The 27,154-nt window shown below is 33.2% G+C and overlaps 3 protein-coding genes across 3 annotated transcripts; all 3 read right to left on the bottom strand.

The window, feature by feature from the left end:
- Nucleotides 1-6,805: 6,805 nt before the first annotated feature.
- Nucleotides 6,806-7,713, bottom strand: LOC110707593. The gene is made up of 2 exons (XM_021885621.1): nt 7,047-7,713; nt 6,806-6,921 (listed from the first exon to the last, which is right to left on the bottom strand). Exons 1-2 carry the CDS (start codon nt 7,711-7,713, stop codon nt 6,806-6,808), a joined length of 783 nt encoding a protein of 260 aa, XP_021741313.1.
- A 6-nt stretch (nt 7,714-7,719) lies between these two features.
- Nucleotides 7,720-8,400, bottom strand: LOC110707592 (ATP-dependent DNA helicase PIF1-like). The gene is made up of 2 exons (XM_021885620.1): nt 8,235-8,400; nt 7,720-8,189 (listed from the first exon to the last, which is right to left on the bottom strand). Exons 1-2 carry the CDS (start codon nt 8,398-8,400, stop codon nt 7,720-7,722), a joined length of 636 nt encoding a protein of 211 aa, XP_021741312.1.
- Nucleotides 8,401-8,438: 38 nt separating this feature from the next.
- LOC110707591 lies at nt 8,439-13,588 on the bottom strand. Its single transcript, XM_021885619.1, has 13 exons — nt 13,493-13,588; nt 13,134-13,315; nt 12,932-12,991; nt 12,381-12,448; nt 11,753-11,875; nt 11,523-11,634; nt 11,430-11,439; nt 10,746-11,310; nt 10,644-10,663; nt 10,341-10,365; nt 10,144-10,239; nt 9,806-10,074; nt 8,439-9,755 (listed from the first exon to the last, which is right to left on the bottom strand). The coding sequence occupies exons 1-13, from the start codon at nt 13,586-13,588 to the stop codon at nt 8,439-8,441; spliced, it is 2,943 nt and encodes a 980-aa protein (XP_021741311.1).
- Nucleotides 13,589-27,154: the final 13,566 nt, after the last annotated feature.

Below are 27,154 nucleotides of genomic sequence, written 5' to 3'. Positions count from 1 at the left end.
CATTTTAAAGTTATATTGGATTTCAATGTAACTGGATAATAGTATAATTAGGTATACCTCTATTTGTTGCCACTCTTAATCCTAAGAATCCAGCTATAACTGGTTCAGTCTTCCATGAAAGGAGCTTAGAATCTTTATTCTTTGTGAGATCATCCATATAGAGACAGTCATTGGCACTGTGGTGCTGCAAAATTAAATAAAGCATTGTGAGATGGAAATTTTGTGTAAAAAATTGATATAACATTATATATCGAAATATTATTGCTTCAAGATTTGTATTTACCTGTGGTCTATCACACTGATGTCTCGAACTGGATGTTCAATGCCATGTTCAGTTGTTATTGTTATTATGTCACTGATAAATAGCACCAAACCTAGGATATCTGTTTTATCATGCGTAATATCTTGGTTATTTAAAAAAATTCTGCACTTTTTATGAAATTTTAATAGTAAATAGTGTATAGAATACCATAACGATCATCTGGATCACTCTCGTATGATACTGAGGCAAGAGGCACGTAGTGCACTTTGTTTGGGACTATTTCAGTGGTAACAGGCTGCACCATTGTTCGTCCACCAAATCTAATTGAGCACTCACCATCCCGATCTTTATATTTTGGGTTAACTGGTTCCAATGGTGCATTAGAAATCTGATAAACATTATCTTTTTGGAATATGTCTCCATATTCTTTGATCTGATTCTCAAACAAAGTTCCTTTCATTTTGTTACCCTAGCAAAGACAATACCAAACAATATTTTAGCTATTTTGTGAGAATTATGTGCTGTATTATAATTTTCTTTTCTAACATGTACTACATACTTTTTAAACATAAGATTAGAAAATACCTCATCATCTTTTAATGTGACCACTACAAATTTGGTTTTTTTTTTCTGTGGAGAAATAAGAACCCGAGATTTTTCAATGACCTGTACTTTAACTTTGTAGTTCTTTGAATTAGGCTTTAGATCTTTTAAGAAAGCCTGATTAGATGATGTACCTTTTTTCTGGCTTCATAGTGATTTTCTAGAACATGAAAGGATGAATAAGTTTAGTACTAAATGGAATTGATCAATATTAGATTCAGGATAAACAAGTATCATCTAACTGAATCAGGATAAATGATTATCATGTAACTAATTCAAGATTTAAAACTCTTGACCATCTCATTGTTTGTATAACATAAAATCTATTCCTACATTGTGAAGGCTACTTAGGTTCATAATCATAGGTTTGAAATTGGAGAGGTAAATTTATCAAAAACTGATTATATTTTTTTTTGAAGGATATCAAAAACTGATTATAACATACTTAAAACATATAATTTTCTTTTGAGGAATATGCTATACTATTTAATGTAGGTGAACATTATTTTTATGATGCATGGTTAAAGTTATATAGAATTTTCTTTTCATTAATGGCAGATGACAAAAGAGTAGGTTAACTTTTTTTTTTCGTTCACATTTTCTGGCAACTAACAGAACAAGTTTACATTGAATGCAATTAGTTCTTGTTAGAGAATCTTCTTTATTAATTTTAGGAGGGAATAATTGGCTTACTATTAATGGTAACTATAATGAATGCAAGACAAGAATAATAGATTTTGAGCAAGTAACCTTAAATTTTTTTGCAGGAAAGAATGTATGTACCTTATCAATAGCAGCATCAATTAGATGGCACTATCTGAAACACTGACTTTTTTTACAAGAGTGTTTAATGTTAGTGTTAGAGATTGGAGTTCTTCATGAGAAGGATATTTATAAGCTGAAGCAAAGTGGCCAATTATATTTTTTTTTAAGGAGCCAGTTATATTTATTTAATTAACATTGTACATCCAATAGTTCTGTACATGTGTTTAGTAGTTGGTCAAATATTAGCAGTGCTGGAGAAGTAAAGTTTTTGTCTTTAAGATCAGATATAATGGTAGAAGCTACAGTGTAAACATTTAATGCAAACCCAAAATGTAGATGTGTATTCTCAAGCCTCTCCACGTTATAAGGAAGAATGTATTTTATAGTTTTAATTTGATTTGATATTTTGCTGACTAAAACTAATTATCTAGATTAATGTAGTTGAGCTACAATTTACTGGTTTTATTTTTAATCTACGTGAATTGATATAAATGCTAAGTACTATGTTTTTTTTTTTAAAAAAAAAGATATAAACTAATATAATCTAATCGAATTAATATAGATGCTAAGTACTGTATTTCAGCGAATAACAGGCGTTTAAATTTTTTGACACATAAGTGAAGGCAATTGATAATTACATAGCCTAGTTTTTAAAAATAGGCAATTATTATAGCTAATCATTGTTGTTTAAATTTAATATTTTATTTGAGAAATTCAGAAGAGGAAAACTCAAATTAATCTTTAATGTTGAAATTAAGATATAGATAATAAATAAATGTTTTTAATAACATATAGATAGGTTTTAAGATATCTAGCAAATCAATTTGCACAAGATTTTTAGTGTTACAAAACCAACTGTATGGATCCCAAATTTTGAAATTAAGATATTGATTAATTCTTTAGACTTTTAAATTATTTAATGAAGATGAATAATTCTTCGGACTCTTAAATCTGAACTATGAAATGAAGATTTTTATAAAACCAAGTATAGACCCCAATTGTATAGACCCCAAGTATATATGTATAGACTCCAAGTATATAAAGGCTCTAACATTTTAGTTTCTAATTTAATAGCTAATATGCTACATTATGAAATTAAATAAGCTCATCATGATCTACTAAGGGTAATGTTACTTATTTCCTCAATTTTTTTTTAAAGGGAGTCACGTCACTTATGGGGGCATGATTTAAGGAGATTACATTACATATTGTTTAAGAAACATACATCAAATCTTATGTTCTCAAAATTTAAAAAGATATGATAGTACAAGCATTTAATGCAAAGATAGAAATCCTATTCCAATTGTACAATGTACTTTTTATAAATTTTCTTTTTATTAGGATTCTTATTTGTTGTTTATTTACATTATTAAACCCTTATACTTTGAATGAAATTGGTGTAAACTTGAAATTGGTATAAAATTGATCTTAGGTGAATGTTAAATGGAAGAGATGGGATATATTATAACATGTGGTGTAAAATTTGTCTTAGGTAGATTTTAAATCGAGGATATGAGTCGAAATCGGCTACATGATGATAATAATAATAACAATAACGATAATAACAACAACAACAACAACAACAATAATAATAATAATAACAATAACTGCTACATTGTTACACAGTCCTAAGTCATTGTTACACGTTCGGAATTTTTTTATTCTACTCGAGCTTTACTAAGTATGCATTGTCTAAATTAATTATTTACTCATTTACTTCAAACTTCTCTTAAACAAAGTCCAAGACATTTTTTTTTTAAAAAAAAAAGTAATTATGGGATGCATAGTACATGCATTTAATGCAAGGGTACAATACTTATTTTTTTTTAAGTTGTAATGAAGCACAATTCTTATGTTGTAATGTACTTTCTTTAGATCTCCTTTTTATGAGGATCCTTGTTTGTTGTCTATGTATATAGATTAATTTAATCTAAGTAAATTATTTTTTAAATGGTTTTAGAAAATGATGACACAAAACACCAACTCAATGAATTTGCAAAATTATGAATGACATAGCTAACCATAAATCATAATCATGAGTATGATCAATAAGAACAATGTAAGCGTACAACTAAATCCATCAATTTCAACGTATGCTTTATATATTTGATCAATCTTTTTGATAATAAATAAAGGTCACCTTTTTATTTATGGTGTAAAATTGAATAATATATTTTTTATTTTAACATGTGGTGTGCAGTTTGGCTTAGTTCAATCTATAATGGAAACAATTTCATAGAATTAGTGTTAGATATTTTGAATATGATAATAATTACAATAGAAAAGGCACTAAATTTTTAAAATATAGTAATAATTTAAAATTGGTATACAACTTTTTTGGAATATAATAAAATTAATCCATTAAAAAAAAGAATTTAAAATAGTCTAGTACAAGCATTTAATGCAAAGTGAGTACATAGCTATTATCATTTCACATTTTCCTTATTTTAAGGATTTTTGTTTATTTTGCTTCTTACAAAATAAGGATATTTTATATCATGATGCAATGCCACAAAATTTTCACGAATATAAAATATGATATCATTAAAGCATAGTTTATAGTTTGACAATGTGTTTATATACTTATACTTATAAATATGATAAATTATCCATAAGTATATTAACTATTGTATAATTTATAGTTTTATGTGTTGTTTAAATTATTAGCATTGAAATCAAAGTTTATAACCAATATAATCATTTACAATAACCCATAATTTAGTAAATGTACAATTTGATATAATTTATAATTTATATAAATTATAGCACGGTCTCTTGTCTTGAAGGCAATTTCAATGATTAGCTTATATTGAAAGCGATGAAAAAAATGAGTAATTAGTACGATGAAAAAAATCAAGTAGTAATCTTAGATATGTAATAATGTAATAAGTAATAAGTAGAAGTCTTAGGTAGAAGTAGTAGTCTTAAAGATCTCAGGTTGTAGTGTTAGATCTCAAGTAGTAGTCTTAACATTCTTGGTACATATTATGCTACTATTTATTATGGGAATGTCTAAGAGTACAAAAATAGGGTAAGATAGTGTAGTACAAGCATTTAATGCAAAGTAAGTGGATTACTTGTACAATGCTACAATTGCCTTACTTTTAGGATATTCGTTTCTCTATATTATGTATGCATGGCTATTATGATAGATTTGTATTTATCTTATTCTATATGACTAAATGATTGAAGATTAATTGAATTATTTTAATCATTTTAATCCACCAATAATTAAATATTTCTAGATGAATGATTGAAAATTAATTGTAATTACTTTAATCATTCTAACGCACCAATAATAAAATATTTATAGATATCTAATATTTTAAATCTAGCTGGACATAGTTGTGTTAGTATAAGAGTTCTAATCAATAAGCGCAATATGTAGCCATTAGAAATTCAATGGAAATCCAAATAATTCGATGTTTTAAATTTGTATACTTTTAACTGTATAAGCACAATTAAATATCATTCCTACAATTTTGAATAAGCAAAGGGAAAAACGATTAATTAGTGCAAAACAATTACTAATTAGTCGTTTCAAAAAGTAATTAAGTGTAAAAAAAATATCACATGTAATATTTCTATATTTTATTTTTAATACTTAAATGTGCATGTAATTCTTATAGCTACGATGTAATTGCTCTGTCTTACTACAGTAGTTGTAGAATATGAAGATTTGTCTTCCAATTTTGTTTCTAATTTCTAGAAAATCTTTCCCCTGCAAGTCTTTATATTTTCCATGCTATTTCATCATTAGCTACAAAAACTAGGTTTATCACTTGAATTTTTCCTCTTTTGTTCTCCTAATTTCTAAACACAAATCAATGGCGAAAGGTTTATCAAGTAGGGTGCAAGAGTACTGTGGAGATAGTCGTAGACTAAAAGATCTTGTGCATTTTCACGCCCATTTAATCAAATTAGTTAAATGTTGGCTTCGATCAAAAGAGGGGTATATAGAAATGGTACAGTGTTGCAATGACATTAGGAAGAGAATGCAACAAGTCAAGGATGATAGGGAAGGGAAGAAGAAATTATTGGCAGATTGTGAATGGTATGTGCTATATCTAGAGCAAGTGCGGTATGGGATGCAGGGAATGGTGAATGAGCTTCTGTCTGAGAAGGATAGGCTCGATGAAATATTGAGAGAAGAAGAGATGAAGGAGGAGATGGTAAGAAGGGTAAAAAAAAGGGAGGAAGAGGAAAAAAAAAAGGAAGCAAAGGGCAGAGGAAAAGGCATTGTTAGAAAAGAAGAGATCAAAGGCTAGGAAAATCAAATAGTGGTATGAACCTAATTCTCCAATTCGATTCTCTGAAGAATCAGACTATGATTCTGACAATGATAAGCACTCTATTGATCATTTATAGAGAATTTATGATGCTAATATATAGGTCTATTTATGTATTAGCCTAATTTTCTGTAGGATGGATAGCTTCTTTTGAATATGTATATATGCATTTTGCCTATCTTTAGAACATATAATAGGTTCTCCTTTATCTGGAATACACCTTTTGTAATATGTATAGTACATGTATTCCATATACTATGTAAATAACGTACCTTTGGTACAGTTTAAGGCTTCTATGTATGCTGAACCGTAAGCTTTTGTATACTATAGTACATGTAATTAATGTTAAACTTCTTACAAATCTCAAGGATAGATTTGTAAGGCAAAGCAAAAACCGTAAGCTTAAAGCAAATTTGATGAGTACTATTGAAATAGGTAGTGCTCTTTATATTGCATCATGATTCTTGTTTAAATTGCATTGAAAATATTACAAGAAAAGGTTTACATTAGCTTTTGTTCCAAAAGATGATTGCTATAAATATAGTAACTATGTCTACGAGGATATATTATGGTACAAATAGGCCATTCCACTATTATTTTAAAGCAGCAACGGTCTTCTCATATTAAGTGGCTTGGTATTTTGCATGGAATTCAAATGCCCTGTTGTGCCATTTGTTCATATAATTTCCTGCATGATGATGCATTGGTATTTAGCAGCTTTCTTCACACCTACATGTATAGTCTCTGTGAGAATTTAATCCAAGAAAGATATACATGTAAAGGTCTAGATTATTTGCAAAAAGTATAGTCTACCACGTATATTAATATAAGTAAGCAAATATCATGATTTAGGCTAATAGTAGTAGTAGTATTCATAAATATATGCTTACCAAGATGGAGAAGATATGTCTAGTAAAGACTTTTCCATTTGTATCAGCAAAAAATAGTCTTCCAAAATAGCAAAACTATGTGATACTTTGCTGTTCACACAGATTTCAGAACCTGCAAACAAAATGTGCATAGATATTTAGCTTCAAAATTTTAGTACTAACCAATATGGAAAAGGAGGTGTCAAAGAGGAAATGGATGTAGAATATGCCTGTGTGCAGGTTGTCCTTAAATAATGCCTGCCTTTTCGAGAATGCTGAATGCTATGACATTTCTCACTGTTGTTGCTGAAACCTGATCTCTTGTTGGCTTAGACAAAACTTTAATTTGAGCTGATGTTTGAGCCTTAGATAAACCAACATAAAGTTGCCCGTGTGAGAAACAAGGGTTGTTTAGATAGAGTCCAACTTGTGATAAAGTCTGTCCTTTAGCCTTGTTGTTTGTCATGGCGAAACTAAGTTTAATAGGGAACTGTTTCCTTTGAAACTTAAATGGATAATTAAGTGTTTCAGATGGTCGTAGATCTATTCGTGGAATGAAAACATGCTCTCCTACATGATGGCCAGTAATTATGGTACACTCAATTATATTAGGATAGAAATGCTTACATAGCATACGAGTACCATTGTAGAGACCCGATGCAGGAGCAAGGTTTCTAAGCAAGATAACAGGAAAATTTTCCTTTAGCACTAATTCATGTGGACTCATACCACCAGGAGAAAGGGTATTTAAGAACTCAATTGGATAAATACTTCCTGTATCATCGAACAATAAATCATAGCTCTTATAATAAACTGATTCTCCAGGGAATTGATCAATTAGGCTACAATTTATGTTATCCACGACAGTGTTGAGAGGAGTCAAGATTGCTCTGTCAACAAACATGCTTTCATTGCAGCTTGCCATTTTAACTTATGGAAAAACAAAGTCAATAAGACTATCAAAATCATCTTCAGATTCATGAAAGGGCATCATCACATGTTGTGGTAACTGAATCTGCGCAATTTCTGCATTCTGCATTTGACCGTTCCCCATGGCAAGTAAAAAATCAGCAAACTGGCTATATGTCCTTGCTCTCATATTGTCAGTGAGTCTAAATCTGTGAAACTGGTTCCAAAGATTTGAAGACACTAAACTTGCTTCAACAGCTTCATTCAGTGACTTCCTAGGTACAACATGGAGGACTTGCCTAAAATCTCCTACAAAAACAACAACTTTCCCACCAAAAGGAATAGATGGAGAACACAGATCATGCAGAAGCACATCGACAACTTCAATATTCTCTTTCTTTGCCATTGAAGCTTCATCCCAAATTATTAAAGAAGTTTCTTTTAGCAAAGCATCTAAGCTACTCTTCTTGGGAACACAACAAAAGGCTGAAACTGTAAGATCAATTGGAATCTTAAATCATGAGTGTGTTGTTTTGCCAGTAACTATATTAGATGCAGCTTTTCCTGATGTAGCAGTTGGTAGAACAATCTTACCCATTGCCCTGGTAGCTGCATATAGTGCACAATACAGGTAAGTTTTACCTGTCCCACCAGGTTCGTCAACAAAAAAAGCACTTGGTTGTCCTGTTGTAATATGCTCCATAATAAAATCAAAAGCAATTTGCTGTTTAGAATTGAGCTTTAAGCACGCTTCTTTATATATATATCAGGTACAGGTGCGTCTAGGGCATCAACAATATCCTGAGTCCTTCTAATTGCATCATCTGTCTCACACATTAGACCATCAAGCCCAAATTCAAGCAAACTCTTTCCCATTTCTTCTAAATACTGCTCAACAAAACGAACTGTTAAGTACTGAACTTTACCAGCCTGGTTCGAAGGATTGCTTACGAAAACTTCAGATATATTAGAATAAAATCTATTCCATAGGGCAAGTGGATTGCAAGGATTGCAAAAAATGAGAACAGTAGCAAATAGACGTCTTAAAGCCTTAGGCATGTGAGTTTCCGAAGCCTCTGACATACACTTGTCCACAGCATCATCTTCAGCTATGAGGCCAAGCTTAATAGCAGCTTCATGAAAAGTTGCATAAATGTTACCATCAACAGTCCTAAGATCTTCAAATGACTTAGGCCCCCAAACATTTGCTAGAAAAAGGCACAGGTAATAGCGTTCACCTTCAGATGGTGCTACAAATGCCATCCTACCAATGGCTATTTTTTTATTCCCACGCCTAGTCCATGCCTTTGTAGCTGCTGTCCAAACAAAATTCTTTGAAAATTCTGAATACAAATACTGTGGTCCATCTGGATTAGCAGCATTCATTGCAAAAAATTCTGTCAGAGCAGTTTTATGCCTCTTGGTATCATTTACAACAGAATCTAAACTTTCATCTATCCTGAACTGGACAGTCTGCAGATTAGGAAGATGGATTTGGAGAGGCAACACTGGGGGGTGCATTTCAAATAGGCCAAAACTAAATAAACGCCAAGCTGCTTCACATGGAGAAACCCACCTTCTAGATTGGAATTGCTCGATTTCATCTCTGGGTTTTGGATTTTCTGCAGAAGAAACATTGAAAGAAATCCGATCGTGCCCCTTGTAGACATATTTGTAGAGATATTTTACAGCGCAAATTGTAGAGTACACTTCAACATTCATGTGGCAATCAAAGAGGGCTAACAAATATGGGTTATATGGAATGACCCATCTGTTATCCATAGGTTTCTTACGAATCATTAGTGTTTCTCCAGTATCATGCCTTCTATACATAGGATATCCATCCTCATGGCTAGTAGTCTTAGTTACATATGGTTTTGGATATCCATACTTACACACACCGAGTCGGCCTCTATGTTTCATACAAGAGCACTCAGGATTTTCCTTCCCACATGGACCATGTATCATGTGAGATAAAACGACCTCTCTTAGATGAGGATTCTTTGTTGAAGGTATCTCTGCAGCTACGAATTTATCAAAAGCAGCAGGATCTTTAATCTTATAACCATCAGCCAAAATTAATAAAATATTAGCATGGGGAAGCCCACGCTTTGGAACTCAACTACATATATTAGTGCAGCAACTTCTCCAAAAATTTTCTCCTCCATGATTTGCTTCTTAAGTGCAATTAGCTTAGCATGGAAAATCCTTGCAACTAAATCGGGCCTATTCTGAGCAAGTTCTCCAGGAGCTAATTCTTTTTTGATTTTCGGCCAATTTGGATTACTCATAATAGTTATGAGCAGATTAGGTTTTCCAAATCGCTGGACCAAAGTTATCGCATTCAAGTACCTACTTCGAAGATCTCTAGGGCCACCTAAAAAAGAAGGAGGCAATATCACATAACGACCGACATTTGCAGAGTTATTTTATCCACCCTCAATACAATCAACAAGTCCCTGATAAAGATCAGCACGAATGGCAACCTGATTTCTACGGAAAAAATCCAGTCTTGTGTTTTCTAGCTTAACATACATATCAACTATATATTGTTGCAAGAATCGTGAAGCTCATAGCAAATAGTTCCCTAGCCTTATTTGCAGCTTAAATGCATAATACTCTCTACAAGAAATCTTCTTGAACCTTCTCCTTTTGCCATTAGATGCATCTGCATTGTATACAGAATGCAGGTAGCTTAATAATCATAGCAGAATAAGCTTTATAAATAATAATTACATGTACAATTCCACAAATAAGTGAAGTGCAAAGGCTAAATATGAAACATTAAGAGCTAATCTATTTCACTAAATAAGCTACATAACAGTTGCAAGCTTAGTTTTTCCAATCGCAATTCTACTCATGTAGCTAATATATTATAAACAAAGTTGGAGACATCCATTCATCAAACACCAAACTCTCTCATGTTATTCTTAATTGAATACTTACTACATAGTTGTAAACAATATCTGTACTATATATAGCAACAAGAATAGTAAATCATTCATTAGGTAAAAGCATTACACCAGGAAAGAAAAACTCAGGACTCACTTGCTTCCTCTTCGGCCAGTAAGTCCTCCACACTCTCAATTGACTCTAGTGGGCAAACTTCTTGTTGCAGGGGAACATTGCTATCAATTGTATTTATTTTCTCTAGACCCTCATGCCATTCACAATCTCCATGTGGATATAAAAGAGGATATTGAAGCGGATCATGGCATCCATAGTAATGCATAATTCTATGAGGTGTAGTTGTGTTTCTTTTACCACAAGCAATAATATGAGGACTACTATATTCGCTAGATGATGTTTCTTCTGACCATATAACATCCACCTCATTTGCAGTTGGTGCATTATAAACTCTTTGGCCAAGAACTGGATTTCGGTTCAAATGAATTTCAGTACTTTCCACAACCGGAATTTCTCTTAATGAACGGAAAAACTGAGCATATGGATTGCGATCCATTACTTGCATAAGAAGCTGAACCATTTCTTGTTCCACCTCTGGAAAAGTAGATGAGCGATTCTTCACTTCATGCTCTGCATCATAAAAATACATCTGCAAATGCTTTGGGTGTGTATCATCAGGTAATAAGTCAGGAAGATTATGATATATCTGTCCATGTAGCTTGAACACATATATTCACTTTTCAGTATCAGCTAGTACCTTTCCTCCCAATGAAGTTAATGCAAAAATATTATTATTCATGCGAGAGTATTTTCTGAACCGAATACATACTTCATCCTGAGAAGTAAAAAAGCCAAATTAACTCTGGTGGCCATGGATTTTCGGCCAGTTGTACACCACCATTTCAACAACAAAAGAACAGTGGTTCATAAGCAAATTTTTTGGCATAGCACTTGGAACAGTATATACGAGCAGGCAACTGAAGAGGCTCAGCAGGCACTTCTTTATCACATATTAAAGCAACACCTTGAGCTGATAGATAATTAACATAGATTAACAACAAAATTTCTAATAAATAAACCTAACAATGGTTATCTTAAAAGGGTAAAATATATGTAAATAACTTCGATTTTTTTCTTTGTTCCCTTACCATTTGTTTTAGAATAATTTGCAACTCTTGCAATGTCAACAATATCATGATTAAGCCGTCTCAAGCTAATCCCAGCCTTTAAAGCTTTTAAACGCTTGGTACTATACTCTTTGCAAGTTGATCCTAGAGAAGTAATATCAGCATTAATAAAGGCCTGATTACGTTTTGATACACGTGTTGTTGCTGCCTTCTATTTCTTATGTGTTGGTAACAAACTTGGAAGGCATTGGACTACTGTAACAGGAAACCTTACAACAGAAGGTCGAGTGTCTTTGCATTTACGCTTCACTTATTTCTCTGGCTTAGTGAATGATTCTGCATAAAGCGATTTTTGGAAAACAATTAAAACTATAAAGAATTATCTTCCCATCTGTGGAATATGAAGTGCAAGTGCTTCTAAGATAACAACATATAAATCTGTCTTACAACATGGAAACAGAAAAAGATATGGGAGCTATAACATGCAAATTTTTAGTCAATCTTTTTTTATACACATACAAGTAATAAGATAACAACTTTTTTCTTTCATTAAATACCTGATATATGCAAATGTATTCTTTCCTATATATGTGCAGGTTAGCTTTATATTCACATACACCTTGACCAGTGACAGGTTAAATGTTATCACCCTGATCAGTAGTAACTTTAAAGCTATTTCCCTGAACAGTGCCAGCAAAAAATTTACATCCAAGCCACCTTAAAAATTCACATGCAAGATAACTTTAAATGTAAGTGCATTGAATGCAATGTGTGAATTAAGTGTAAAGAAATAAACCCATGCTCAAGGCTTAGTATGTAAATCAGCTTTCAACACATTCCTCACTCCAATATAATGTATATTATTTCATGAAACCCTGAAATGGACCACAACCAAAGAAAGCATAAATAGAGGTACAATTAGGATTCAAAGCAAATCACAATTATTCAGATCTTTAATAAAGCAAAAGACTAATGTAAAATTTAAATTCAACCTTTTCCAGTGAACAAAATAGAGAAACATATTCATTGATTATATAACTAAACATACACCATTTCAAATACAGTGGCATTGCAAATGGCTAGAGTCTAAAACTACATAGAACTATCCAAGCTGCGGATTGAAATTACAAATTTATACATACTAAAGTCACTACACAACACCAGAGAATAGCCTCTCTGTGATTAGCAAGTTTAAAAGACCTGAAACCGTTCCTCTGCTGTAATGCATACCATTCATATACAACATCTTCGCACACAAAGCTGATTAAAACAAAACGCAAGAAATCATCCGAGACCAATGTCTAAAATAAAATACCATGGCTATTCTAAGCTTCCTGACTAAGCCAAATTTATACTGCATCCCCAACAGGTAGCTAAATTTATAGGAACCATGTCATCTTACTCATTTTTCCTACACTTGAACACAGTTTCAAGCTCCCCGGATATAATTCGGATGACCTTCCCATGTCCAGTAACAGAAGTGGTAGGAGCTCCAAAAGATAACCGTGCAATGCGTTTTTTGGGAGGGCGTGGAACAACAATCTGAGGTGGGATACTTGCTTCTTTTCCATTAGGAGTAACACACTGCTCATCAGTGACAGCAGATAACAGGTCACCCTAATCTCCAGTCTGTTGTTTGCACACCTCCTCAGTTAATGTTTTCTCTTTCTCAAGCATGGAAAGAGCTCACTTAATAGAATGGCGGCCATAGTTTGCATCAGCTATAGAAAAATTGTAGTTATAATATAGCAAATAAATCACCTTCTTCGCTAGACTCTGCTCTGCAGCATCAGGTTTAGGGCGCACATCACCAAATATGCATTCAGGTAAATCCTCGCTTGGGGGGAAAGTCACCATGGTTTAAGCAAAAAACTGTTGATCACTAAACTCAAGAGTCACAATTGAAGTAATGATAGCGCCAGTACGTGCCAACAAGATCTGTAAGTATGCCTTATAATCAATGGCAACAGTATACACAGGCAGGTGAGATGTAAAATCAGGGCCTGACTCATTGACAGTTGCAGTTCCCTGTCCAGTTGTAATTCGTAATTGGCGCCTTTTCATCCTAAACAAATTAGCACATCTCCTGTATGTTCGGATTCGATCAGCAGTGAAATCATCAACAGCTACATCATACAAATCCATGAGGCCATGGATTAACTTTTTTGCAGCCCTTTCAGATGATTTTTTCAAGCTACCTGCTTTCCCACCATTGAAAACACAAGTCTGACTGACATTTTCCAGCTTGATTTTAACGGAAACCTTGTTCAAGGAGAAATCATCAATCACATAAACTGGTTTTGAAAGCCCTACACAATCAGTAATCTGTTCGAGCAAAGGCTGAAAAGGAATTACAATCGTTGGAGTCACTGTCGCCATAACCTGTTTAAGGCAATAAGCCAAAGGCATATGTTTATGATAGTCTTTTTCTGAGTGCAGTAGCAAAGCACTATCTACCAGTGCTAATACAGATTTTAAACCCTCCAACTCATGATACTACAACCATATACGCTATCAATATAACACACTCAGATAATAAACCTATCCTAAAGATAACAAATAATCTATAACCAAGATACTGGGGAGATATTTAACATACTATCAGCACCATACAAAAAATATTTAACCAAGACACACTGCAAACATATTCAGCATACTATAACCATCATACAATACCAAAGAATGCCAAAGTAATGGCATACCAGCAAATGCACCACACGTGTTATCCGCTTAATTGTATTCAAGTGTACCTTTCCAGAGAACTGCATGTACAAAGTAAAACAATATTAGATACAAAGGATAACTACAATAAAGAGTACCTATAAAAAAAACAACAAAGAGTAAACACACAAATATACTAATAACCAGGATAAACTTGTTCCAAATACTCATTTCCCATCACTATTCTCTACAAATCACAATCACACATGTATATAACACCTAGCCTACAATAACCAGTAATTAACAGTAACAAAACAATAAATTAGCAACATAATGATATACTAACACACCAATGTTTGAATCCTCATTAATATAAATATTAATCCTCTCCTTACTCCATTCTACCTTAAGAAAATACCTGGTAGAATTAAAGAAACACACCTTAAAAAAACTGAAACCTAACTTTGATATATATAAAATAACCAGACTAACACACATTACAATCATCAAACAACTGTTTAAGCATAAACCATGATCTAATCTAAGTAAAACAAAGAAGATATTAATTCACAACAAAATGGAACCATTAACAATGATCACCACCAATTTAAATTCATTATTATTCATAAAGTATATGGAATCAAGTCCAGTTCTATAGCATATGGAATCAAGTCCAGAATGACTAAGTGCAGTCTTATTCAAGTTCAGTCATGAAGTTCAGTTCTAAGAGCTGTATTAAATAATCAATCCAAGCCACTGCTACTAAACAACATCAACACCATACAACCAAACATAATCATGCTTACAAACTGGAAAATGTAATTTCTAAAATCTTTTATTTACTTTATTGCAAAACCTTTGAAAGGAGCATACCAATGCAAACTAAGAACCCCAAAAAAGCACAGCACAATGCCTCTTAATCAAGATGGGGTATATATATAGGCAAATGGTAAATATATACTGCCAAGTAATAAATTTTTTTTAAAACAACCCAATTAAATATGCACAAACGTACTAAGGATAACAGGCTTCCACCAAACCAGGAGAACTCATACTGTTCACAAAATAGTTGAGGTAAGGGCAAGCCACCCTAGCATAAATCAGCCACCCTAAATGTGTACCATTCATCATAGACTATAATTTATAGTTGTGTACGTGTGATTTACATACCACACCAAAGATAATTACTACTAATATAGCTATTTAATCTCACTAATATAATATGCTGCAGACTTATTCTCCTAAATCCAAATGCTGCATAAGCATAATTAGTACTTGTAATCAACTCATATATAACATCATTACATTTAATGTAATCATTAACCATCGAATCCAATCATGTTTTTAGCCTATTAGGAATTTAGTTAGTAATTTTGTCCAACTATTCCCTTGCAACTAACTTATACAAAGTTCGTTAAGTGTGAAGCCAAACTTAAATTCCTTTTGATTATTAAAAGGAAATTACTAACTAATATGCTACTAATTAAAACAAATTAAATGAATCACCAATCATCCCAAAGATAAAGCAAACAATTAACTGTCACAAAATTAAATGCGTCTTTTAAATAAAGGAAATTACTAACCAATGCATGAAACAAAGGAACCATTTAATCAACATTGCTAAACCTTAATTGTTCACTAAACAAATCAATTCGTGGGCTAGAAATTCGTTAAGTATGCAGTATAATGTAATTTACTTTTGCCTAAAACAAAATTACTAAGGAAATTACTAACTAATAGACTACTAATTTTAAACAAATTAAATGATTCACTAATTATCCTACAGATAAAGCAAACAATTAATTGTGACAAAATTAAATTTCTAACCTTTATCACCATGGATAAACCTTAATTAACTACTCACAAATCAATTCGTGAGGAAGAAACACAGCTCCCAACTTGCTGACTCAACAAGGACTTGCCCAATCACCAAATGGAAATGGAATGAAAATGAAATTGTTCACAAATGCAACAATCTCAGACTCTCAAACTTTTGCCAAGCTTGTGAACAGTGAAATTCATTGACTATAGACTCAAAACACTATTCCTTTCATGTTTGACAACTTCCTGCTTTTTAATGGGTAGGGATGAAAGTATATATTATAACGAATCCAACAATATGTTATAAAAATAACATTTGTTTTTTATATATTGGTAAATTAATTAAGTCAAAACCATTATGTAAATAGTTAAAAAAGTTAAACTATAATACTTATTAAGAGGGAATACTATTTATTAAATAGTCTGATTCGTCCTTTGTCTTTTGATCTAACGGTTGTGATGAGTTCTTTGTTCTCATTATTCGGCTAGTTCTCATGGCAACTTGATTATATATATACTAGTTTTGTGCCCTGTGCGATGCCCGAGTTTGTTTATTGAATTTTAAGATAAATTTTCGATCTATATATCAAAATTTAAAATATATTATTGATACAAAATTAATTAGGAATTGATATACTTTTGTGACGATTTGTTATCTAGTAGACATGTAATAACAAATAATAATGTTGGTGGAAATGTTTGATTTAATACATTAAAAAAAATTAGATAAAATAAATGTTCAAAACCCATTGGGTTGACCCGAACCCAAAACTTTAGGCAATGGTTGATCATTTCTTGACTCGTAACTTGAAGTGACCCAATTCGAGACGACTCATGACCTGACCCTAATTGACAAGTCTACATAGTAATAAAAATTCTATTAGATTATGAATTATATTATTTTAACTAATTAGTATATATTATAAATATATGTTTTACTCTTTGAACTACTTCCTTCGCTCCAAAAAATATTAGGATATAAAAAATAAATTTATATTATAATTTTTTAAAATTATAATCTAATAAATTTTTTGAATAAAATTAAATTCAATTTGTACATATGAAATATTGGTATTATATTGAAAATAAAACTCTAAACTAGCCATTTTATCCTAAAATTCAATCCAAATAAAATTCTAAACTAACTTTATATCTTATGAAGTCTATTCAAATCTATCCAATGTGGCGCGACACTTGGCAAAAAGTTGAAATGCCAAGTGTCGCTGCCTCGTGACCTGGCTAAAAGTTTAGCTTTACACACACACACACATATATAGGGAAGGGGTGTAGGTAAAGTTACCTACACTAGAATGTAGACATTAGTAATTATTAGTCACCGAACTAAATTAATCTAGCTCGGCCTTAGGCTTCCAATATATTGTTATAAAATACAATCAAACTCCAACATATTTGTAGTAGTTTACATAGTTCGGGAATAGCCGTAAAACCGGGAATTCCTACAAAATAATACCAACTCTACAAAAAGGTAACACTAGAAAACATATATTACTAATAAAAATAACTCCGTAAAGTTCAAATAAGCACAAATATAACCACATGACAGTGAATAAATATATATATATAATAGACTCATCACCAAACCATGAGTTCTTATAACATCAAATGAGTAGGGAGGGGAGCTATTATGCTAGTAAGATATAGTATCTATAAAAGTCTAACAACACACAAGTATAAAAGCAAAGAACCACCAGATAGAAAGCTTTTAGATTTCATTCAATCACTTTCCCTCTAAAGGGTTTTAATTTGCAATTACATCATCTCTAGTGAACACTAAAACAATAGTATCACAATAAAAAGCCTAGAAAACTTATAGAAAATTCTTGAAAAGCAATAAAAAAACATCTAATACATACTGTAGGATTGAGGCTAAGAGTAGGGCATGGGATGAACATTATAGTGTGGAATGATCCTTGGATCCCTAGGACACAATCAAGAAAAATTACTTTTTCTCGGGGTAGTGCAATTTAATTCATTTACCTACTGCTACATGGAATTTCCCTAGGATAAATGAGCTGTTTTTTCCATTTGAAAGGGTGAGAATTACTAAGATCTCAATATTTTCAAATTACGTGATGATTCTTTATGTTGGGATTAAAGATATGGTGAATACTCTGTTCTTTCAGCTTGTAGGGCTATCTTTAGGGAGGTCGATGTTGATAATGTAGCTTTGAGTTCGAGTGTGTCCAATTTTTAGGGTAAAATCTGGAATGCTATTGCTCTACCTCGTGTTAAAGTTTTCTTTTAGATAGTGTGTATGGGACCTTTTCCTACTACCCAAGGGCTTCAACAGAGAAGGGTGAATGTCAACTCGGTCTGTAGTATCTACGACACTGAAGAGGAGAAAGAGCTTCACTATATACAAGGGTGTGTGTAGCAAGGCTACTCTAGGATGCTCTAGAGTTAGGGGATATGGTGAGGGGTGACTTTAAGGATTTTGTAGAGATAGTGGGATCATGCTTTGGTATGGTGCAAAAATCGGATTATAGGCATTCTATGACAGCTTGTTGGGCAATTTGGGCGGCTTAAAACAGATGATGTTTGAGGGTGACAAATTAGCCTTCAAAATCTGTAGAGTATGTGATTCCTTTAAGGAAATGGTTTGGAGTTATGTTGGTAAGGAAGGTAATTTTGTAGCACATGCCTTGGCACATTGCTTACTTGGGATAGTAGGGGTAAGGGTCTATTTGTCTTATTTTACTTCTAGCATTATTTTGCTTTTAGATATTGATGTTGTTTCTAATGAAAGTTGAGTGCCTGATGGCGTTTAAAAAATACATACTAAGGGAATAATATGAAAGGAATGGTACAGTGTCCTTTGAATAAGAGTAATACTTCGATAAAGGATTCTAAATTAATTAGAAAAGCTAATTATTAAGGAAAGTCAAGTGATTGGAATGCCTATCTAGAGGTCGCTTCCAATCAGTAAGTGTAGGGAATATTTCAAGCATTACCCCAAACTTGAAACCCATTGTGATCATACACTAAAGTACGGTGGCTTCCAAAGGGAAGGAAGGTAGAGCAAAAGAGTCGCAAACAAGTTTTAGGAACTTGTAAACCGTTCACAAGGTGAAGGTTACACCCTTTAACGATCCAGGAGTTTGTTAACTCCAATAGGTCTGGAACCAAGACTGGAAGTTCGGGGATGAAGGTACAAATCCAACCTAAAAAAGATTGAATCTGCCCTAATAATAGGCCTCTACTTTATTCTGATCGTATTCATGTGCGCTTTCTGACTAACATGCCATCAATAGGTTTACCCTAAACCTGTTTATCTATGTTGGTTGAATATTAATGCACAAACAAACTATTATTGGCGATCACTTCAATTGTAATCAAATTACCCTAAACAAGATTATTAATTATCTTATTAAGCGTGATTACAAGTACAAATTCCCTTTAAACACGCATAAAAGGTGTGATCGAGCAATAACAATATATATCAAGCAACATAATAATAATAATCATAAATCATAATCAAAATCATAACAATAATAATCATATCAACGCTAAAGTATAATAATAGCAAGATCCTAGGCATTATACTAACAAGATTAATAACAAACCCTAGCATGTCACTAAGCAATAAAAATCAAAGCTTTAGCCCTAACATAATACTATTAGGAAAGACAATAAAAGGCATCATAGAAATCATAATAAGCATATTTGATATTATAACCTTTACCCTATACATGATACTAGGAATCATTGTTGTCATTCAAAACATCAAGTTAAGGAAAACATCCTAACATGATACTAGGAATCATAATAACAACCTAGACATGATTTCTATATCATAATATCAATAAATCAATTAAAGCACTTACTTGGATGCTTCATACCTCTTTCTAATAACAAAATACACGCGTTAGTAACTTCAAGGAAAATATAACCAAAACAATTAAATTACATAATTGAAACAGAGATTAGGGACCAAACCCTCAGAAATTAAAACCTTTCACGTCTAGGGCGAAGGCAACTTCGAACTTGGCTAGGCGTGTCTAGATCTTGTGAATGCGGAATTTTGTATGAGAAAAGTTAGTTTAGAATAAGAGAGAGAGAACAATCAATAGTTTCTTGATGAGAGTTGGTGATAAGAATTGATAGTTGTTGGTGGAAATGGATGAGAATCGAAGATTGAAAACAGAATTTTGGGAGGCTATTTATAGAGAAAATCATCCGGATATGATAAAAAACGAATCAGAGTAAAACACGACTGCAGCGCCAAACACGCCCCAGACGCCAGACGTTGCAATCAGCTTTTCCACGCGTTTTCCTATTTTTATAAAATTTAAGCGTACGAGATAGTAAAACTGTATTTTCCTTAAAACACTTCTTTTATTATGATAAAAACTCTAAAAAGTCAATTAAAGTCAATTTATCAATGCTAATCAAATTAGGATGCAAAAGAACCTTCTAGAAGATTCTATAAGACTATAATCAATCCTAATCACATTAGGAATGATAAACCAATAATAGGCCCTCCTCTAGATCATTGGGCCGCATATAAAGATCAAACCGGACCCAGTTTAATAATTTGGCCATAACTTCCTCATTATTCATCGGAATTGGGCTTATAATATATCGTTAGAAAGCTCTTTTCGAACCCGACCCAACTACACCATTATTGGACCCTCGAAATGGACCAAACCAGACTGGATTGGTTGTTTTCCTAAAATAGGTTTTCAAACATAGAGAGAAAGAAAAGAAATAAAAACAAACTGCAACACTAGACTTTCCACACTTTCACTTCATTCGATTATGATTCGACGTGAAAGGTACTCATCACTGGGTTTGGTTTTGGGGAGACACAAATGGGTGTCTATAGTAAGTTATGATTAATATAACTAAACTTATAATTTGCTCTTGACTATCTAAGCTCTGCGGGTCACGCCCAATCATGTAAACGAACAAAGGCAATGAATTAATCCAAATGGTTAAATACGTTGACAAGGATTTTATGAACTTAGATGTTGAATTCCGAGCTTAGAGAGTCAACCCAAGCGTTTCTAGTCGAATAAAAGGAATCGATAAGACGAGAAAAATAATCAAATGACACATCGTGCTAAAATTACAAGCATAGCACGAGGCCTAGTATTGCCTTGTTTGTGGGGAAAGGGACTAGGGCTGAAATCAATAGGCCTTCATGCTGCAGCAGTGATCGCAAGGCCTAGGTAGGCTGACCTTGATTACGGGTTGGCTGGAGCGCCCTAGTGGCCTGTGCACCTAAGCAGCCCTAGAAGGGCCTGCCTAGGAAGGCCAGGAAGTGGCTAGAACTTGCGATGCTACTGCTAGGCCTACCCTGCTATTGTTGGGCTTGCGATATACGCGTGGGCCTACGTCTAGCAATGTGGGCTTGCAAAAAAGGCTTGTAGGCCTAGCCTTGTGGCGCAAGGTTTTCAGCAAGGCCAGGCAGCTACCCTTGTTGCCCACGTAAGTAAAGGAAGCCCTTTGCCTTATTCTCCAAGGTCAAGGTGGTCCTCCCACCTACCCTCTCTTGTGTGTTGATACGATTTTATTTAATTTAGAAGTCTATCCCACATGGAAAGGTGATTGAGGTTTTTGGGAATGCTACACCAACTTTGGGAGTTGGGAATTTAAACTTTGAGTAGACTCAATAAGGCTTCACTCAAAAGCGTGAGAAAACCTTTAAGTTCGTAAAATTCCCCATTTTGGTTTAATTAGTCTCGTCTAACTACAAGATAGGAACGGCACGTGGGTTTGCAACGTAGAAGGATTCTCACGTGCATGTCTAGAGCTTTTAGAGGGTCGTGCTCATGTTCAGGTGAAGCATGCTTCAAGGTTAATATGGTCTCTCCCTCTCTCTCTCTTTCTCTCTCTCTCTCTTATATGTTTATTGCTTTATTAATTGCATGTTTATAAGTTGTATTAATTATGCATGCGGTCCGGGCAGGTTTTGGTTCCACACGGTTTTTACACATCGTAAACCCAACATAATATTCTAACACTTGGAGTGAAATAATAAGAGCATTTGGAAGAGTTTTAATTTGAAGTGATTTTTGCAAATGGGTCAATTTAATTGAACATATCTTTTTTTTCTACTAAATATTTTAAGGATTTTTGCAAAAGAAAATTCAAGGCTTGTTATTTTAAGAGTATAAATAATAATTTGGTTAAGGTTAGTGTTGACACCTAAAATTGTCTCCCCGAAACCAAACCCGATGATGAACAACCTTTCACCGCCATTATTGGTTGGGTTGAGTATTTAGTCCCGAGAGTGCTTAAAATTCATATTCGATCAAACTCAGTTCCTACAACAGTCAACGGATTAGTCCTAATGTTTAGTCAAAGCATAGTCCAATTTATATTTTGGTCTAAACCTTTCTATTCATTTCATATTATTTATTATTTTAGCCCAATTAATAAATAATAAACTAAAATAGCCTAAAATTATGAAACGACACTTAAAAATGTTGAGCGTGATTAGGGTTAAAATGAATTTGGACATAAAAGTGGAAAAAAGTCCACTGTGTCACGACATTTTGTGCCGCGCCACGGTGGAATTTCCCGCGTCACGACAGTGTTTGCCGTTTCAGGGTCCACATGCCGCGACACAAGAATTTCCCGTGTTTTCTCTGCGTACACCTATCTTTTTAGGGCTGCTGATTCCCAGCGTCACACCAAATTATACCGTGTCACGGCATATTTTATCGTGTTGCGGCATACTGCTAACGTGTCACGACATTTGATTTTAGGGTTTTATCTTTTTAGGGTTCCATGTGTCCCCTCTGCTCATTTTCCCTATAAATACCCCCTTAGCTCATTTCTGTTGTTCAAAGCATCAATTAATTCTCTCTTCTCCCTTCTATGCTCTAACCTAAACACTAGCCTACCTTATTCTCTCAAAATAATTCCTTTAAGCACTCCAAGGAGTCCGTACTTTACCCAAATTTCCATCCTTAAACCAAGCGTGAAAGGTAGAATTGTTTGAGGGTTTGACCCCAAATCAATATTTAATTTAATTTTAATTATTTTTTTATTTATTTCCTTAAAGTTGCTAACTCGTTTATTGTTTTATAGTTGCAATTAAGAAAAATCAAAGTAAGAAATCATGTTCCTTTTATTTCTATTATTTTTCTAACGGTTTTATATTGTTGGATATTTGTTAAATTGCTTCCCATATTAATGTTTAATCTATTATTATATATTGATCACCATATTGCATGTTTAAAGGGGATATGTAATTGAAAATCACGTCTATTAAAATAATTTGGACAACCGGTTTAGGTTCCCTTTTTAATCTTGTTGTTTCATCAAGTGATCACAATATTTTAGAAATATGTGTGCATTAATATTCAACCAATCTAGCCTAATAATTTTTTGGAGCAAATTGAATATTTTGTTTGCATGTCTTTGAGATCATAGGAATCATTTTTCACTATAAGAATCGAGTAGAGGCCAATACGGGCGAATTTGACTCCATGACTCACTTTGTACCATCATCCTCGATCCTCCTTTCGTGGTTCTGACCCATATGGAGTTAGTAATCTTATGGATTATGAATGGGGTGTAACCTTCACGGGTCAATCGTTACTGCCTTCGTTGTCCTTATTCGTGGTTGCCTTTTATGATCCGTGAACGGTTTACAAGTTCCTTAAAAACTTATTGGCGGCTCTCTACTTTCTTTGTCCCTAATCTTATTATGTCAATTCCCACTTCCTATGAGAGCTGAGTGTAGACACCTACTTTTGGCCTCTTGTCCTGAAAGGATGTGCGATGATGTTACAAAAATTCGTTCTTCATGTTAGATCAAAGTTGAAGTGTTTAATGACTACGAAAAGCATTATGAAGTAAGTTAAAACCCATATTTGAGACCAAGTTATGTTAGAGCCTTTTCTGATTACTAATTAGGCCTAAAACGTGTTCATACATGTTTAAATTTGATTAATAACAGACCCAAATGCGTCAAATGCAAAGATTGGATCCAATAGAACCTACATTGTTGAAAAACCGAGCCAAACAGATGAACCAACTATCAAATTCCCATGCAAGGCCTATACAGATGGATATCCCTCTCAAAGATCTTTCCAACGGTATATTATAAGCCCAATTCCGAGCCAAAACGAAGAAGTTATGATCAATACACTAAACTGGACCCTAAAACCGACACCCTTGCACTCCAACGACCATACCTTTTGATCCATAACATATTTTAATCTAATTCTAACGACATTGGAAGTAGACATTCGAAGCTTTCCAATGATATCTCACATGCCTCAATCCGACTTCGCAATCAAAAGTTATGGAAGTTTTAAAAATGCATTTTTGTATAAGGCAAACCGCAAACCAGCACAACTCAATCAATTGCGCGCGCGATTCATTAAGATGCGCGCGACACCCAGCGCGACTCAGAGAGTTGCGTGCGCCACCTGACGGTGTGACTCTAAAACCCTAAACCTAGATCCTACTCTTATTAATAGGGGTCTTCGTTAAGCATTACGAGGACCGAAAAATCAGAATTAAAACCCTATTATTCTCAAAACCCTAATCTCTTTACTTCTCTTACTATCATACTACTTTTCCCTTTTTCTTCCCAACTACTCTTCAACCCTAATCCATCCATTGAAGCTCTTGAAGGTAAGAAGAAGAAATAAAGTCCATAAACACATTAAATGGAGATTTAACATAAAAGAAGAATGGTTAGTTTCCTGAGCACTTAGATAAATCACTTTTCTTTTATTGTTTAAATAACTTTAATTTATTAATTAGTGTTGTTTGATCATTTTAAACAAACTTTTAATTAATTAATTTACATAGTATTCTTTTGTTAATCAAGAATAAAATTTGATAATTAATTGTTGTTTTATCACTTAAGACAAGGCGAATATTGTTTATTTTGTTCTCTTCACGAATATTGATTAAACAAAGAATAACGACTTTTGCAATGTAACTCCTACGTGATTAATGCTTGTAAATAAAATCAACTAACTTAGTATTTAGGTATCACGTTGCACATATTTTTTGGTAATGAAATTGTGAAAAAGGAAGAGCTAGTAGAGGTCGTACTAGGGCTAGAATAGCGATTCCTCCCTAAAAGGAACGTTATTTTAGTACCCTCGCTCCCGAACTCATTTCTGGTTTATTAGACTAATTTAGGCATGGGTAAACTTATAATTCGTGCTAATTATTCCATGAACTCCACATGGAATAAAGGCATGAACGAGGTTTATGAGTTATCCTAAAACTCATTGGCGACTCTTACTTGTTTCTTACAAAAAAGTGTGATGAGAGTATCATTTCTAATTCAAGGTCTCCCAAACATTCAACAATTCAAATCCTAATACGCCCTAACAAGTGTAAAGTCCTAGGCTTTTAAATGGACATGGACATCTAAGGAAGGACCCCCTACGATGGGATCACCCTCCTTACACCGAGCATATTCACACATGCTTTAAAGTAGACGCACTTCGAACGACACCTACAGTTAGTGTAAAGTGTGTATGTTGTTGGAGTGATAGTTTGAGTCACTCTTTTTCTTTAAGAGTAATGATTTATGGTGATCAATACCCTAATTAAAATTCTATCTGAAGCAAGCACCCAAGCTAAACTTTATGTTGGGGATTTCTTGAGTCTTTGACGATGTTAAAGCTTTCTTGCCAACAAGAATACCTTATAAGTTTAAGGTCAAATGTTCAAGTGACCAAATTAAAGATCTCGCCGAGAAAGGTAAAGCTAACAATAAACGAATAGTTTAAGTACTTTAAGCTACTGTAATTGGGGTTTATTGTGTGTATCCACTCCTTGAATTATAAAGAGCTCTATTTCTGCAAGTTGTTTCTTGAACTTTTACATATTAAGTTTCTTAAAATCTATCTAGTATTCTTTTCTTATAGTTGTGTATTATCATGTTGCATCACCTTAGTGTCATGTGTTGTAACGGTTTATGTGTGAAAAGCCTATATATCCTTTATATTTTATTATTTTAAAGTCTAGGCCTTTATTGGTAAGTTTTATTTTTGTATTGTGCCTTATAAACTCTTATTTATGTTAAGTTTAGTTGTTAAAAAAAATTTTAATGATAATTTTAATGTTTAAACTTTCATCAACTTTTAGCAGTCATTTGCAATTGTAAAACAAATTAAATGATTGGCCTATAACTAAAGTTGCAAAATTTTTGCTAGTAAATGAAACTAGTGAAAGAGGCATAAAATCCACTTCGCTAATATTGTGAAGAATAGAACTGTTCATTTCAATAACAATCATTAACATAACATTAAGGCTAAAGTAAACTTAAATCCCAAACTTGAAATAAGCCTAGCTAAAAGCAAAATACAAATAATATTAAAGTTCTTTTTTAAGGCAATTAAAAACAATAGAAAATAAAATAGATTTAGGAGGAAAGAGTAATAATATTTGCCCTGATATTGTAGCCCTGCAAAAGAAGCTAACTAGGGAAACGTTATAAGTTTCTGCGAGAAATTTCCTTTAAGCAAGACCAAACTCTCCATGTAACCACTAGTGAAAAGTGGAGAAAGCTTGTAACCTTTTCCAAGAAATTTTATTTCTTGATTTTTTAAATTGTAAGAGTTTGCATATCCGGTGTTTCCCCAAACCAGTAACTCGCCATCCATCTTGAGATATAAACTCTTACCAAATAATTGTAAGTTAATTTTATACCTTTTAGTCCATGATTGTGTTGTGTCTTCTACTTCTTTCATCTCCCATATTTGAAAGTGAGTTTCAAATATCTCCATGAGCATAACTAATTGATCTAGAATGACAGGATACCTTAAACAATCTGATAATTCATTAACAACTTCACACTTAGGCAATTTAATGTATTTAAATGTATCGGTTGGTACATTAAATAACACAAAATGGGAAGGCCTAACATTTAAAGCATTAATAAGAATATCAACCCCTGACCAATATATGATCCCATCATGAAAAGCCTTCGGACAA

The sequence above is a fragment of the Chenopodium quinoa genome, unplaced genomic scaffold, assembly GCF_001683475.1.
Source record: "Chenopodium quinoa cultivar QQ74 unplaced genomic scaffold, ASM168347v1, whole genome shotgun sequence".
Classification (NCBI taxonomy): domain Eukaryota; kingdom Viridiplantae; phylum Streptophyta; class Magnoliopsida; order Caryophyllales; family Amaranthaceae; genus Chenopodium; species Chenopodium quinoa.
This window is presented reverse-complemented; position numbering and strand designations above follow the sequence as displayed.